General features: G+C 36.4%; 1 protein-coding gene across 2 annotated transcripts in view; it reads left to right on the top strand.

Annotated features, from left to right (window-relative positions):
- The window catches only part of LOC125322831 (cytochrome b5 reductase 4), a 32,844-nt gene extending 19,723 nt beyond the window's left edge, over positions 1-13,121 (top strand). For both annotated transcript variants that reach the window (XM_048297067.1, XM_048297069.1), the window contains exons 11-16: positions 4,840-4,980; positions 6,160-6,312; positions 6,929-7,079; positions 10,015-10,101; positions 11,473-11,637; positions 12,505-13,121. In XM_048297067.1, coding sequence (XP_048153024.1) covers positions 4,840-4,980; positions 6,160-6,312; positions 6,929-7,079; positions 10,015-10,101; positions 11,473-11,637; positions 12,505-12,559 — 752 coding nt within the window. In that variant the 3' untranslated portion in view covers positions 12,560-13,121. The remainder of the gene's footprint in view (positions 1-4,839; positions 4,981-6,159; positions 6,313-6,928; positions 7,080-10,014; positions 10,102-11,472; positions 11,638-12,504) is intronic.
- Positions 13,122-14,511: the final 1,390 nt, after the last annotated feature.

Genomic DNA, 14,511 nt, shown 5'->3' on the forward strand with positions numbered 1-14,511 from the left:
CATTATGTTGGCAGCAATTGTACTTGAGGCTCCATAACCAAGTAACCTGAACAAAATAAGGATTAACTTTCAGCTGGCTAATGGACATGTTTGGGTGACAAATGCTTGCTAGGAATGGGGTGGAATTCCTCTACCTGAGATAGAAGGGTAGTGGAGCAATTTGGCTTTTTCCAAAGCCAACAGGCTAATATTGCCACTGTAGTGTCACTAGGATTATGACTGGTAACTAAGAAATAAGAATTGTGACTAAATTTTTATCAGTGAAGAAAAGCAAAAAACATGATTAAGGAAAAGTTCTTAGACTCCCTTTCATGACAAGGAAGAACACGCAGTACGCAGAAGGATGATACTCTCCAAAAGGTATCATTATCTGTACAGCAGATAATGATAGTAAAAGTGAATTTTGTTAGTAAAACTGAATTTGTATGCCTATGAATTGAAGTGTTGTAGTTCTTGATTCCAGCAAAGGAGGAAGCTGAATTTAGAATGATGTGTAGCCCGTGATTGTATTGGATTTTGTGGCAAGCCTTTGGTAGTGAGGGGCTGCATGGCTGCCTCTCCTAGATCAGGAGCTGCAGTGCTGACTCTTGATGTCTACAAAGCATTTAATCAAACCTAACCTCTTCAATAATGACTTTCTCCACTATGATTTGCTGCTGGACACTGGCATTGTGATCCAAAATTGAGAGAAAAGTAACTTTTGCTTCTATATAGTAGCAAATCGTAGGTCTTCAGCATCTGACAGTTAACATGTCTTCGTGGGTTGACACAACCAACTGTTTGGCTTCAGCTTGCTACTAAGGACTGGCTCCTTTTGTTGAAAGGGTTTTCTGCTTTGACAGTCATTTTTTCTTGTGGCTTCAGATTTTATTGGAATGACTGATAATGAACTAATTTTAGTTAATGTAGCAAAGACTACAGTCTAAACTAGAAGTTCACTTAGAAAGGTCTCTTGTTTTAAAAAGTTATATTGAATGAATCAAGACAAAAGTTCTGTATGGCAAATTGAAAAGAAAAAGGGAGATAAAGGTTATTTATGTGGAAAAGGCTGGAATTAGGTTGGAAAGGTGAAAAAATTGTCAGGGAACAGTGATTCAGTGGATGAATCAGTTTTTAAACTTCTTTCTCCACTCCCAAATATCTGTAAGAGTATTAGCTGATGAGTGTTAAGGGTTATATTACCAACCTCACGCATCCTTTTAAGCAGTTCTTAAGTCTGCAGAATTGACAGCAATCTTGGCATATTTATTTGGCTACTGTACTTTGCAATCTTATTGTGTATTGTTTTTCAAAAGAAGGATAGAAAACAAATTTCCACAAACTTTCATTATATTTATATAGCTGGAGAGATGCTGATGTTCTGCTTTACTTCAAGATTGGTATGAAATAGAATTACTGACTTTCATTTTTTCAGAGCTTTAGGCATTCTTTTGATTCATCTGAAATGTTTGTTCATTCAAAATAAGGGATTTGTAGGATGTTGGGTGAAAGATGTGAGAAAATCTTAATAAAGAAAGATTTATTCCATGTCAGAAGCATTACATTATGTCTCTGTAGGCATTTATAGTGGATAACTCACTAGTAGCTATTTGAATAATTTAAGAAAACCAGTGTAAGCAGAAAACTGCCATGGCAATCTACTCTGGTATATATACCAGTAGTGGTATATAAGAAATTTGATCCTAATTTAGTCCATGCACAAATTGCATATGCAGCTGAGATTTAGTAACCTGAATGTATGTTTCAAGGCATAACTGAATGTATTTAGATGCTTGACTGTTCCAGCAGAGTTTATTTATACCTTTGGAGATAAATTCAGTTAGAAAGAAGCGTGGCTGAACTGGAACATATTGTTTAAACCTTTAACTTTCAAGCGATGTGTGGATAAATACTGTTTATTGAAAGCTTTCCTTTATTTAAAATTATTTTGTGTCTGTTATGGTTGAATTGACAGGCTGTGATCCTGCCCTTAGTGAAAAAGGGAATGTTAATAGCAATGTCTGTTCCTTCAAGCAGCAATTGACTGCACTGTCAGAGGGCACTCTTTATCTGGTCTCCAGCTGTCTTGTACTGTCTTGTACTTTAGCTGTGTTTTTAATCTAGGATATCTGGAAAGAGCAAAATGTTATAAGGAAACTGTAGTACAGATAAGTTACTTGAAAAAGGATAATTCATTAGGTGAAATTGCTGAAATACTCAACGTGGTCCTTAAATGGCTCTTGGGGATCACTGGGCAAGGAGATTGGACAGGCTGTCTTGTTTAGAGCCCCTCTAAAGCTTTTCTTGTGTTTTTTTAAAGTCCAGGGATTGTTACCTGTTTGTGAGCTGTAGCCCTAAGCGTAAAGTTCAATCAGGTGTACTGACTTGGGATTCTCTTTGATGCTGTTGGAAGAAAGAGTAAGAAAGCAATGGCAGTGATCACTTGAGCTGCAGCAATGCTAGAATTTCCTTTACATTTTGATTTGTATTTAATGGACACTTCACTGGAAACTTGCATAAGCCTTCCTTCAGGCAAGATTCATTTTAAGAAGAGTTGTGTTGACTCAAGAAAGACTTTTGATGCACATCAGGATTAAGACCATGTAAAGTGATAAGCATTTATTAGACATTTTCTGATAGTCCATTCCTGTCAAATGAGAATCAACATGAGATCGAAGTCAGGAAGTAAAGAAGCATCTGCTGGTGCAGTGGCAAAACACAAAAGATAAAGGTGCTTGTACTTCTAACTCTTAAGACCTTTAACAGATAATACAATTGTAGACTGACTTAGTTGAAGGGGAGCTCTGGAAGTCATCTGATCTAACTTCCTGCTCAAAGCTGTTCAGTCTAGGTTTGAATACCTCCAAGAACAGTCTCCCTCTGAGCAGCTGCCCCTGTGTTTGACCAGACCATCCTTATGGTGATGCCTAGTTGGAATTTCCTTTGCATCTCATCCTGTTTCATGAGTAGCTCAGCTATTTGTGTGAGCAACATGAGTATTTTTCAATGCCATGAAAGAAAGGGGAAATGTTACTTCACTGAAATTGCTCCAATGTAGAAAGTGTTGTTAGAACGATGTCATGTTCAAGTATTCTCGTACATGAATCTGTCAAATTTTGAGAGGCTTTACATAAAAATATCCACTGGAACTTCTCGCAAATTCTTCACTGAAACTGGCAAATGACGCAGTGGGATTATTGTAGGAAAGTGGCTTCGTCTCCCTGCCTTTTTTAAAAAATTACTTGGCTTGTTTTGGATGTATGAAGTTTAGATAATGCTGTGTAGGAACCCAGAGTGCCGAGAATATTTCTCTGCCTGTTTTTAAGGGTTCTTACCCCCCTGAACAACACTGTTTTAACCTCAAACCTTGGAAAAAATTACCAATGGTCAGACAAGAACTAGAAAATACAGTGGTGTGAATTAGGTGATAGACTACTATGTAAGATTGTCACAGGGTGAAAAATTTAGAAGTTTTGGGCTTCTCTTTGTGGTAAATAGATAAGAGTAAAAAATACCAAAATGGAGGATTGTTGTTATTCTCTAAACCTTCTTCTCCTTCTTCTCCTACTCCATGTTCTGCAGTAAAAGTAGTTTGGAATGATTGGATAGAGAATTCCACAGTTCCTGCCCGTGTTACTGAATAATTGGTAGGAAAGTGAAAATAATGTACGTTTTTAGTAACTATTGGTTAAAATATCTTTAAAAGGCTGTGTAAATCTTGATAGAGAGGCCTCATTCCTGCTTTTCTGTGCTCTATGCTGTACCTGGGTCATGCTAGTGGCTCTGTTCTTCTGATAAGACTTAATAAACAACTATCTGGAAGCATTGAAACTCAAGGAAAAGTCTTGGTTTATCTTTGAAACTCCTTGCAAGGACTTTCAGCAAATTCTCTCCCATCTGGAGGGACTTGATTTACGGCATGGTACAGTGTCAGTTGGTGCCCCGTGCTCGGCCTCATCGGAGCGAAGCAACCCAGATTTTGTTGCTTGTTAGCTTTCTTTCTTTCTTCTTTCTTTTATTTTTTTTTTAGTTCTTTGCAGAGCTGAACTTCCAGTACCTGATAGGCCCTGAAAGTTCCCGTGACTTACAAACCTTTTTAGGCAGTGTGGTGCTGTGATCACACTGATATTCCAGGTTAGAGCTAAAATACTGCAGTGCTGAAACAAAAGCCTAACTGAAAAATGCTCTTCTAAAGGTAGAGGAAGAAAAACTACTTCAGTCATCTTCTTTATTGAAGGCTGCTATAAGCTCCCTGGAGCTTTCTTTTCTCCAGGCTGTAAAACCCCAACTCTCTCAGTGTATCTTCATAAGGAGGGGTGCTCCAGCCCTCTGATCGTCTTTGTGGCCCTTGTCTGGACTTGCTCCAGTAGGTCCATATCCTTCCTATGGGGGGGACCCCAGAGCTGAACACGGTACCCCAGATGAGCTCTCACAAGAACAGAGCAGAGGTGCAGAATGACCTCCGTCAGCCTACTGGGTGGGTGTGGATAGTCTGAGGAGTGTGCTGCTGTGCTGGCTTATGTTTCATTTGCTGGTTTCAGTCTGCCTGTGTGTACCCATGCTGTACTTGTATGGCAAACTCAGTATAGGTGCAATGCAGTACAAGGAGTTCTGATAGTTTTTGGTACTTTTCTACTTCTTCCCAGTCAATAACTCAGAGGCTCTTAAAGTAAGATTATAATTGAGTCTTTAGTCCAAAATTATAAAAATTATTATAAGTAATTATACAATAAGCATTTATTTATTGTCTTTTTATAAGTACATAGTGAAATATACGCATTTCTCTCTCTCTTATTGAAAGATATATAATAATAGAATGACAGATTGGGACTTAACTAACATGTAAAATCATGTTTTTAGGACTGTTTTACAGAAAATGCAAGTTGGTTTCTAAGACAGAAGTTACCCATGACACCAGACTCTTCTGCCTAATGTTGCCTAAGGGCACACATCTCCATGTTCCCACTGGACAACATGTTTACCTCAAACAAATTATTGCAGGTAAGAAAAATTGAGAATGTAGTAATGGATATATTTACATAAATCCTTTTCATAGTGTTGGGAGAATGCCAAGTCCATGGCCGCTAATTCCCTGGTTGTTGTTAGCAAGTCTCTGCTTCCAGGATCACAGTAACGATGCTTAATAATGAACTGACTGGATTAATATTAACGAAAATCTAACTACTGAGATGACTGGCATTTACTGGTGACCTTATTGTCTCCGCCTTCAACTCTCCCTTTAAAACATTCTCTCTACCAAAGCAGTGTTGTTCATCTTTGAAGTGTGGGAAGCTTACTGTATGTGTGTGATGTTTCATTAGTCAGTTCCTTTTAATCTGCAGCTTTTTTGAAATGAGGAGGGTACTGTTGCAATTTTTTCTTCTTTTTTTTTTTCTTCTGAGGGATTTATAGTAGTCATGGCAACACTGCTTTACACTCCAGTCGTGCAATATTAACTATAACGTGAGGTTATGAGAGGAATGTGTTTAGAAAAGCACATGTGCTTTTCTTCAATGTGCTATTCAAAATTTTGTAAAAGGTGAACTCAAGAAAATGGAAGGTCAAAGAAATAGCCAGTTTATTATTTTAAAGGGTACTTCTTAAAATTTGCATATTAATAGTTATACTGGTCACTGTACTTGGATTGCACTATACATAGTAGAGACTTCTCAGAATTTTTAAAAATCCATTAATTAAGAATTGTTTTGACCTCCTCCTCCTCCCTGCCTCATTCTTTACTAGTGTCCGGCTCTTGAGATCTTTTTATCATACAACAGCTTTTTGAAATGATACTGCAAGAAAATACAATTGTGCAGTACTAAAAACCTGCTGTTTAAATTTAGAATAAATCAAGCTGTGGTACTTGAAAATCAATGAAAATGTTTAGATTTTCATATTCTTTGGGGATAACTGAAGATCTTCTCATCCTGTATCCTGAATCACTAAGTAGCATGGAAATAATGTACTCAAGTTTTTAATTGGAAGTAGAAGGCTTCCAATTCTGAAATAAAAACTGATGCAGTGGAAAGTAGTAAGTTGCACAAAAGCATGGGATGGTGTTATTTTTATGGTATATACAGGTTATTTATTTACTCTTTGTTTATTTTGGTATTTGTTTGTAGTATCTGGATGTAGAGTACTTCTCATTTTATTTGAGCTATCTTTCTGTCTACTTTCTAGGGACAGAGGTAGTAAAACCATACACACCTGTATTGCCTTTTTTGCCACTGGATTTCCAAGAACCACCTCGCCATAATGGTGTGCATATATATTTAATGATTAAAATTTATTCCCGTGGACTGTTCACACAGGCACTTGACCACCTACAAATTGGTAAATATGCATTGAGGGGTTTTGTATTTGGTTTTGCAGCAATTGCACCATCTTCAAAGATTCACTGTCTGAGTATTGTGATGTTCTTATTGTTTACCTACCCATACACCAAGACTTAAAACTTCTTTTAAACCTTATTCTCCATTCCCTGAATGTAAAGGCTTGTCCTCACTGTAACTAGGAGTTGCCCATTACAGACAGCTCTCCTGACTGATGTCTGTGAACTGTGTCACGCATTATAGTTGATGGCTTTGATGCCATATGCTCTGAGAACAACTTCTTGTACTTTTGCATAAAGAAAGGAGGTCTGGTTTATGGGACTTAGGGTGCACTTCCTTTTCCATTTCAGATACGGAGGTAGATTTTTAATGCTGATTTTGCAAATGTCTGTGTACTCATATTGTGTAAAATCCATCAAGACAAAACATTTTAATTATACATCTCTTCTTTTAACAAGAATGTTCCTTATGTGAAGTGTATAGTACCTTTCTGAAAGAAACCCTAGTATTACAAAGATGAAGGCAATATGAAATGGCCTTTAAAAAATCAGAATGCTAATTAGCTTGTTTTCAGCAAATAATGTTTACCTTTTAATTTTTTTATTTTTTAAATAAAGGAGACTATATTTTTGTCAGCAATCCTGAAGGCAACTTCAAGAAGTCGCAAGTTCAAACTTCAGAAGACCTCATTTTATTGGCAGGAGGCACAGGCTTCACACCAATGGTTAAGCTGCTGAATTTTGCTCTGACTGAAGCTAGCTGTCTCAGGTATGTGGGCTTCTTTACACACAAGCCTCAGTGTTAATAAAACAACTAACAAATAAAATGGTATGAAAATATTTTTCTTGAACTTACACCAAAAACTGGCATGCTTTAGGGAAGAATCTGTCAGAAGCTTAGGCAACTCGCACATATTTGGTTACTGGCTACCATCAACATAATGGACCGATTTGCGTTTTGGAATTTAGTTGTGGTGCAAATGAGCTCACTGAGTAGAAACTTCGAGGAGGTTTTTTTTTTAACTAGCTTCACATTTGAGTGTCTTTTTTTAGTATAGCAATGTTACAATATAGATACCGGGTTTTGGACTGAGGAGTGCTGCAACTGTTTGCTTATAGCTTCTCTCTGATACATTAAAATAGTTAGCCTGTGGTTTTCACCTGCTACCCACCAGTAACACATTGTTACCAGATGAGTTCCAGTTTTCACAAAAGACTTGTATGTCACTTATGTAAGTACAGCGTTAAATATTCAAGTGCATGAAAAGATGTGTATTGCATATGCATTCTGTACTCTGTAAAATCTACAGAAGAAAGCACTACTTGTGTTTGGTCAAGGGAATGGGTTTTTCTGTCCTTCAGAACTGTAGAATGAGTACTTCTGCTTTTGAAACAACAGAGGGAGATTAATTGTTCACTAATCTACATACTAGAGCTACAAAGGATGACATGTCCTGCAAAAGTTTGTTTCTTTAAAAAACCAAACAAACCCTAAATCCGGACACTATACCTATATTGTTCTATTTCAGCAGTTACATATAATCCTGTTCTGTGAGGAGAGAGACCGTACTGTTCGGCTCTTCCAAAATGTCCTATATTGTCAGTAGAAAATAAAAAGTGGCTGACTGGCTTTGTGAATCCAAAGGATGAGTCGATCATCTGACAAAGTGCTTGGGAGCACATTTTTAGCTCTTTTCAGCACAATTTCTTATGGGAACTCAGTGTTAGTTCAGGGTGCAGCAGCATCTGTTTCCTTACTAGTCACAGTAAATTAATTTTTCCTTCTTGCTGTGGAGGCTGGTTGAATGACTTGAACTGAGACAGGTTCTATTTATACATAAACACTTTAAACCTTTGTTTTTCTGACTGTTTTAGGCAATTTAGTTTCTTGGCCTTATATTTGCTCTTTAACCCTCAATTTATTTTTTGGGAAAGTACTACCAAAGTGTCTTTAATACATGTATGTTTATCTGTATGACATATGTGTGTGTATATGTGTATGTATAAATACAATATATATTATATATATATATGTATATATGAACAATATAAATATAATTTGCATAGAATTATCTTACTTTGCAAAGTAACTGTTGCCATAAGCTTGGATTGCCCATGCTAAAACACAAATTGCAGAAAGCTGAAGAACAACCTGTACAATGACAGACTTGTCACCTTGTCTGGTGACAAAAAGCAACCTCTCTCTGGAGTGCTGGGTGAGTGCTGCTGAAGCTCTGGGGCTGCACTGTGAATGCTGGAGAATCTTCAGCTTCCCTGGGCAGCATTTGCTGTAATGAGCCTGGATAATTGGATTTTCATTCTTACTGTCTAGACAAAGTCCGCCTACTATCTTGTAAGTCTATTTGTTTCCTATTGTAAATGGGCAAAACAATTTGTTCTCTTCATAGCTGCACTATTCTTTTGTGCATCAAGTCATGATGCTCTTTCTTCAGCCTTGTTTCCTCTTACAAGCCAAATTGTATTTGGCCAAAGTATTAACTATAAAAGAATATTGGTCCTCTATGCTTGCTTTTTAAGATGAGGTTTTTTTGCTCCTTTTACTGGTTGTGTATAACTGCAGTCAGGTAGGTACATTTCTTAAAAGAAGTCTGAAGCACAAAGGCACTAAACACTAGGTAGGGGGCTAATGGTCTTCTCAATATAGGATGCTTGTAGTCTATTCTTGAGTCTCCTTGATAGTTGTATCTTGCTTTGTCTCCAGCTTTTCATTCCTAAATAACCACTCTGTTCTCATATTCACTTTTAATATAGTATCCCACTTTCATCATCATTCTTGTTTGGAAGGTGATTTTTTAACTTGCTGTCTCCTTTTCTTCCTCTTTGTTAAAGTCCTTTGAGGGTCTCTAACTCCTCTTTCTGAACAGTTTTCGTAAGACCGTTCATACCAGGTTTTTTTAGTTTATTAAAATCTACATCCTTTGAAGTAGTTTCCAGTATGTTAGATTCACTCTATTTCCTTCCAAAGGGCTGATGAAGCTTCTTATTTGTTATCTAAATTTTAGTCATCATTCTGTCAATCACCTTTTCTTTACTGGTGGGGACCATATCTAAATTTCCACTTCTTCATTTTAGCTGTGCTCTCCCTTATTTCCAGCAAAACTGCAACCAGTTCATTCCAAGTTTGGAGTTTTCTCTTCTTTATAGTGCTAAGTACTGAGCAGAACTGCAGCAGATATATTTGTCTACCCCTGGGAGTACTAGTAAGGGTGTCTCAAAACATTGTTCTCCAAATAACCAATTTCTACTTTTGTGCCCAGTGAACAAAATGCATGACTTTCCTATGCACTTTTTATTGACATTTCCCCCACCTGAATAACACTCGATGCTGTGGTGCACCATGGCACCATTGAGAGCACTAGGTTAGTGTAGTTGGCTTTATTTTCCATGTTTTCAGAGAAGTGGCCTGTGGGAAGCATGTAAAGATTCTGGCACATTCTCGCTTCTGAACGGGATGATTTTAGTGTTTAAAGATGTAGCATAGCGATTTGGGGCTGTTTTGTCTATACCAGGCAAGTTTTCCAAAGCTTGTTCTGTGTGTCTCATTTTCACTTATAATGCATCTGGAAACAAACAAAAAATGTAATTAAAAGGTATCTGTGTGATGCATTAAGTTCTGATTCTTTAACAGAAACTATCTGCAGTTAATTTTAATTGGTTTTTTCTTTTTTTTTTTTTTTTTTAAGGACAGTGAAGCTGATCTTCTTCAACAAAACCGAGGATGACATACTTTGGAGAAACCAACTAGAGCAGTTAGCTCTTAAAGATGAAAGGTAATTTATTCTTGTGGAGAACAACTTGTAACCTCTCTGTGTACAGAACAAGTCTTGGGGCTTAGATTAACAGTACGGCTTTGGCACCAGGGCAGATTCTGATTCTGTAAGCTCTTAGCTAACAATATAATGAGGGAGTGCAAGGAGATCCATTGGTCGCAGATGCATAGCAGAAGCTATGTTGTTATGGTCTGTAGGTGCCATGGGAAGCCAGGGATTTGACCTGACAGCGTTTAATAGATGGTTATTGGAGATGATATGTTAGATGAGATGGTTTTTAAAACAGAAGCTTTTTGATGCAGAAGAAAATTTGCCTTAGCCTTAACGATAGGAAGCACAGATACGCAAAAAGGAGCACAGAAGAGAGAGAGGATAATGTACCCCAGGAGCAACATTCCAAATTTAGAGAAGTCTTATAAAAATCTTTTTGGTGTCACTGGTTATGAAAATGTTTATGTAGAAATTCAAAGTTTAATTAGGCTCATTACTTTAATTTTTTCCTTAATAATTGTTGCATTTTGCCCTCAATTACAATGTAATTGCAGATTAAAATGCAAGTAGTGCACATGGAATGTCAACTTAATTCAACAGGCCATAGTTCTGTCAGGAGACACAGGATTATCAGATTACCTTTTAATTTCAGTTACTGTGCTGTTATCACTAGATATATTGTCATTGCTCAGATTTTATGTGATAAAAATATGTTTTGTTTATGGTTAATTCTTAGTTGAATTCTTCCTCAGTAGAAACCGCTTGTTCCTTCACAGCATTGAAGTGAAAAATCAATACTATTTCATACCCTAGTGTTGTCTGGCACATTCAAAGCTTTGTAGTCTAGACACTGTGCAAATTTACAATAAAAGGCTTTTCTCTCTTTCAGTAGGAGCCTCAGATACAGAAGTGCTTGGTTTTTACTCAGTTACTATTCTGTTAGTGAGTTTTTGAAACCAACTGTACTATTTTCTCATTACTGAAATTGTTCTGACATTTTCATGAATTTGGCCAAGCATTCTTATCTCACTACTTTTATATTGAGCTACACCAACATTTGTGTAAGTGAATAATGAAGCAGTAAAATCTGTGCTGAAGTATCATAATTGGTCCCAGATGGGGTTTTTTTGTAAGGTGAAATAGAAAGCTGGAATTTTTAACATTGAAAGATTTGGTTAAATAAATACACAATATTGGAGGTGATTTGACTGACTTGATGAGTAGGAATGACTAAATATCTGTGAGATCTGATACTGCAGTGGGGAGCTGAGCAGAACAGGAAGGTAATCATAGGAAACATCAGTGTCTTGGTCATCAGCATTTTGTGTAGCAGATTTCTAATCTGAGGTAATATTTATGAAATATTCTTCTGCTTACCAGGTTTGAGGTTCAATTCATTCTTTCACAACCAACAAAAGACTGGGTAGGTAAACAGGGGAAGATTTCTTCATCTCTTCTCTCTGAGTTGGTGAAAAGAAGCAGAAAAGACTCCAAAGTGCTTATCTGCATCTGTGGTCCATCGCCTTTTACAGAACAAGGAGTACAGTGAGTATTTTAAATGATGAAATGGAAAGTGAGAAATTTTCTAAAATTTGATCACCTAATCAGCTGTAGTGTTTCTGATTTGGTAGTCTTTCAAAAATGGCCTTACGTTGTCTGCTTTACAAGAAAACTTTTAAAATTAAAACAAAAAAAAGGTTTATAAAAAAAACCACCTTGCACCATACTTGAGATGTATATTTATGTGTAGCTAAGTAATATCAGCAATATGTAAGTTTCATGAGTTCTAGTAACTTGTCCAGAACTTTCTAAAAACAGTTCTTTAACTTTTTTTCCCAGGGTTTTAAATGCTGCTTTTAAGTTGATGGTCATAGAAAAGTTGGAATAATAGGAAATAAGCTTTCTTTGTTGGTGTTAGCTTGATAAATTAAGTTACAGAAGTTCAAAGTAGTTGTTCTATCACAAACATCTTTCTTGATTATTTTTTAAACTTAATGCATTTGTGCCTGTACCTAATATTTTCTTATTTTATATGCATGTTTAAAGATAAAAGCTTGTCTAAATTTCTCTTGCCCAGCTTCAAAATATTGAACCAATATGACATCATTTGCATTTCTGCACTCCTACTGAAGTCAAGGTGTATTGACCAATAATTACACTGCCTCTTGAGAAGTCTGAAGTAATTCAGATGATATCTGTATTTATTTTTAGAAATGGTTTTCATTACCCAAAAAGTTCATGTAGTATATCTGAGCTCCTGGGCATTGATTGTTTCCTAAATGCAGTGGTAAAGTTCATTGTGCATGTCTGAATAAAAACAAGGAAGTGGTGCTAAAGTTATGCTTCATCTGTGTCTGTGGTGGGTTTCGAGTTCCAAATATTAATATGACCAACATGATTTCTGACTTTCAGATATCTGAAGGATCTTGGATACTCCCAAGAAGAGATACACACTTTTACTGCATAAACCCATATGAGGATATCAATGTTTATTTGTATAATTCAGTGTTATTTATTTATCTTCATGAATTTAAATAAGTGAGAAACAATTTTGTAAGACTTGAAATTTCACTCTTGGTACCAAACTGTTTCTTGGAAGACATGTATCTTTGAAAAAAGTTTTATACTGTGTTTTATCTTCTTTTTGTAAATATTTTTGCTAATATTTAAGTCATCCAGGGTATTAATTTATTGTAGAGGCAAGCAAAAAAGTATAGTATACATTATGTCTGGTGTTTCATGTTGTTGGTTCATGAGAATTCTTAAATTTACGACAAGCTCTGATTAAGGTTTTGACTTGATAAAGCTTATTATTTCTTACTGTAAAAAGTCCTAAGAGCAATACTGTCTGAAATTAAATATTGCACTGTAACTCAGGTAATCGGTCATTGAAAAATTTCCCTTTTCATCTGATGTCTCTGTTTGACGTGCAAGTGATCCAGATGCATTTTTGGCTTTGTAAACGAAGAAAAGTACCTTTGGTAAAATATAAAATTTATATCAAATAAAAAAATAATGATTTTACATTACTTCATGTATTTCTGCAAATTTTTTTTTGTATTTTTAGTTAATAATGTTATAAAGAAAGGTTTCCACAAGCTTAGTACTCCAGCTGAGAACTCAAAACAGAGCCATGGAGTCTTGGTCTCCCACAAAACTTCTCATATGATCACATGACTGATGTCAGGCATCCCTTGTTATGACACAATCTGAAGATAAAAACATGACAGCACAGATAACAGGGTCAGGACCACAGAAATACCTAAAAATAGTTGACAGGTTGCACTAGTATTAAATACGGTTATTTCCATCAGTGTGGTTTTTTACTCCATTATTGGGAGTAATAATGTGTTATCATGAGGCAGTAATCTGCTGCCTAGTAGGATTTTGGAGGAAAAAGCAGTAAAGCAGCTACTCCTGTTCTAGATGTTGTCAGTAGTGTATGTAGGCGTTGTTTTGTGTGACATCTAGTACTGTTTATGTCTTCCTGTTGTGTTGAATGGATATTTCTTCCTCCTAAGAAGCAAGACTTGTAATTGTGCATTAATACATTCATGAAAAATGTCTTAATGATACCCTTTTAAAATTAGGTTAAAATTGCTATCTGACAGTGACTGGCTGTGCTTAACGTCATCTCTTCAGTGCTCCTCTTCAGTTTATTGGACTTGAAGTTAGAAAAGGATGTGGTTGTCAGTTGTTGCCCATAGGTCACAAGTTATTTCAGAAGATTGTAGTTGAGGAGAGTCATAATTTGGTACCTGTAGTGGAGTTTAGTGGAGGGACACTTTGCTTATCTCAGCAGAAAGTTCACTTTGGAGCTTTGAAGAGTTGCTTGTTTTCCTCAGGACTGGCTCTAAAAACTGTAGGCACTTTGAGGATTTTTTAGATGCAGTTTAGGATTAATTGTCATACTTCTAAAAGTCTCAGATTTCGTTTGGAGTTTTGAATAGATCTGTTATTACTCATAACAGATCTTTGTGTGAGTAGCTCAGCAACAAATGGTCATTTGACATTACTTCAAGTTGCTAATCTAGATGTGATACAACTTGTTAAAAGTGCCTGAAGTGTATCTTTTAAGTTTTAGTTACATTGTTCTAATACTTGAAAGACTTGTTGCAGGTTATAAATTTTATACTACATTCCTGAAGTGATGGCCACCAGGCTGAGCATCTAAAATCAAGTGGAAATGTTTTTTGAAGGCAGCAGTGCTCATGGTCTGGCTGTTTGCATTAGGAATCATCCCAGCCTTAATGCAGCAGTTAAAACGGAGCTGCTGGCAGTCGGTTTTTTTCTTGTAATTAACCTTTATTGCTGGCAATGTGATCAAACAGGCACAGGACTTTTTGACTAGAAAGCAGCAAAAGGAGCTGGAGATGCTTGTTGACAGTGGCTGAACATGAGCTAGCGTGTGCCCAGGTG

The sequence above is a fragment of the Corvus hawaiiensis genome, chromosome 3 (genome assembly GCF_020740725.1).
Source record: "Corvus hawaiiensis isolate bCorHaw1 chromosome 3, bCorHaw1.pri.cur, whole genome shotgun sequence".
Lineage (NCBI taxonomy): Eukaryota > Metazoa > Chordata > Aves > Passeriformes > Corvidae > Corvus > Corvus hawaiiensis.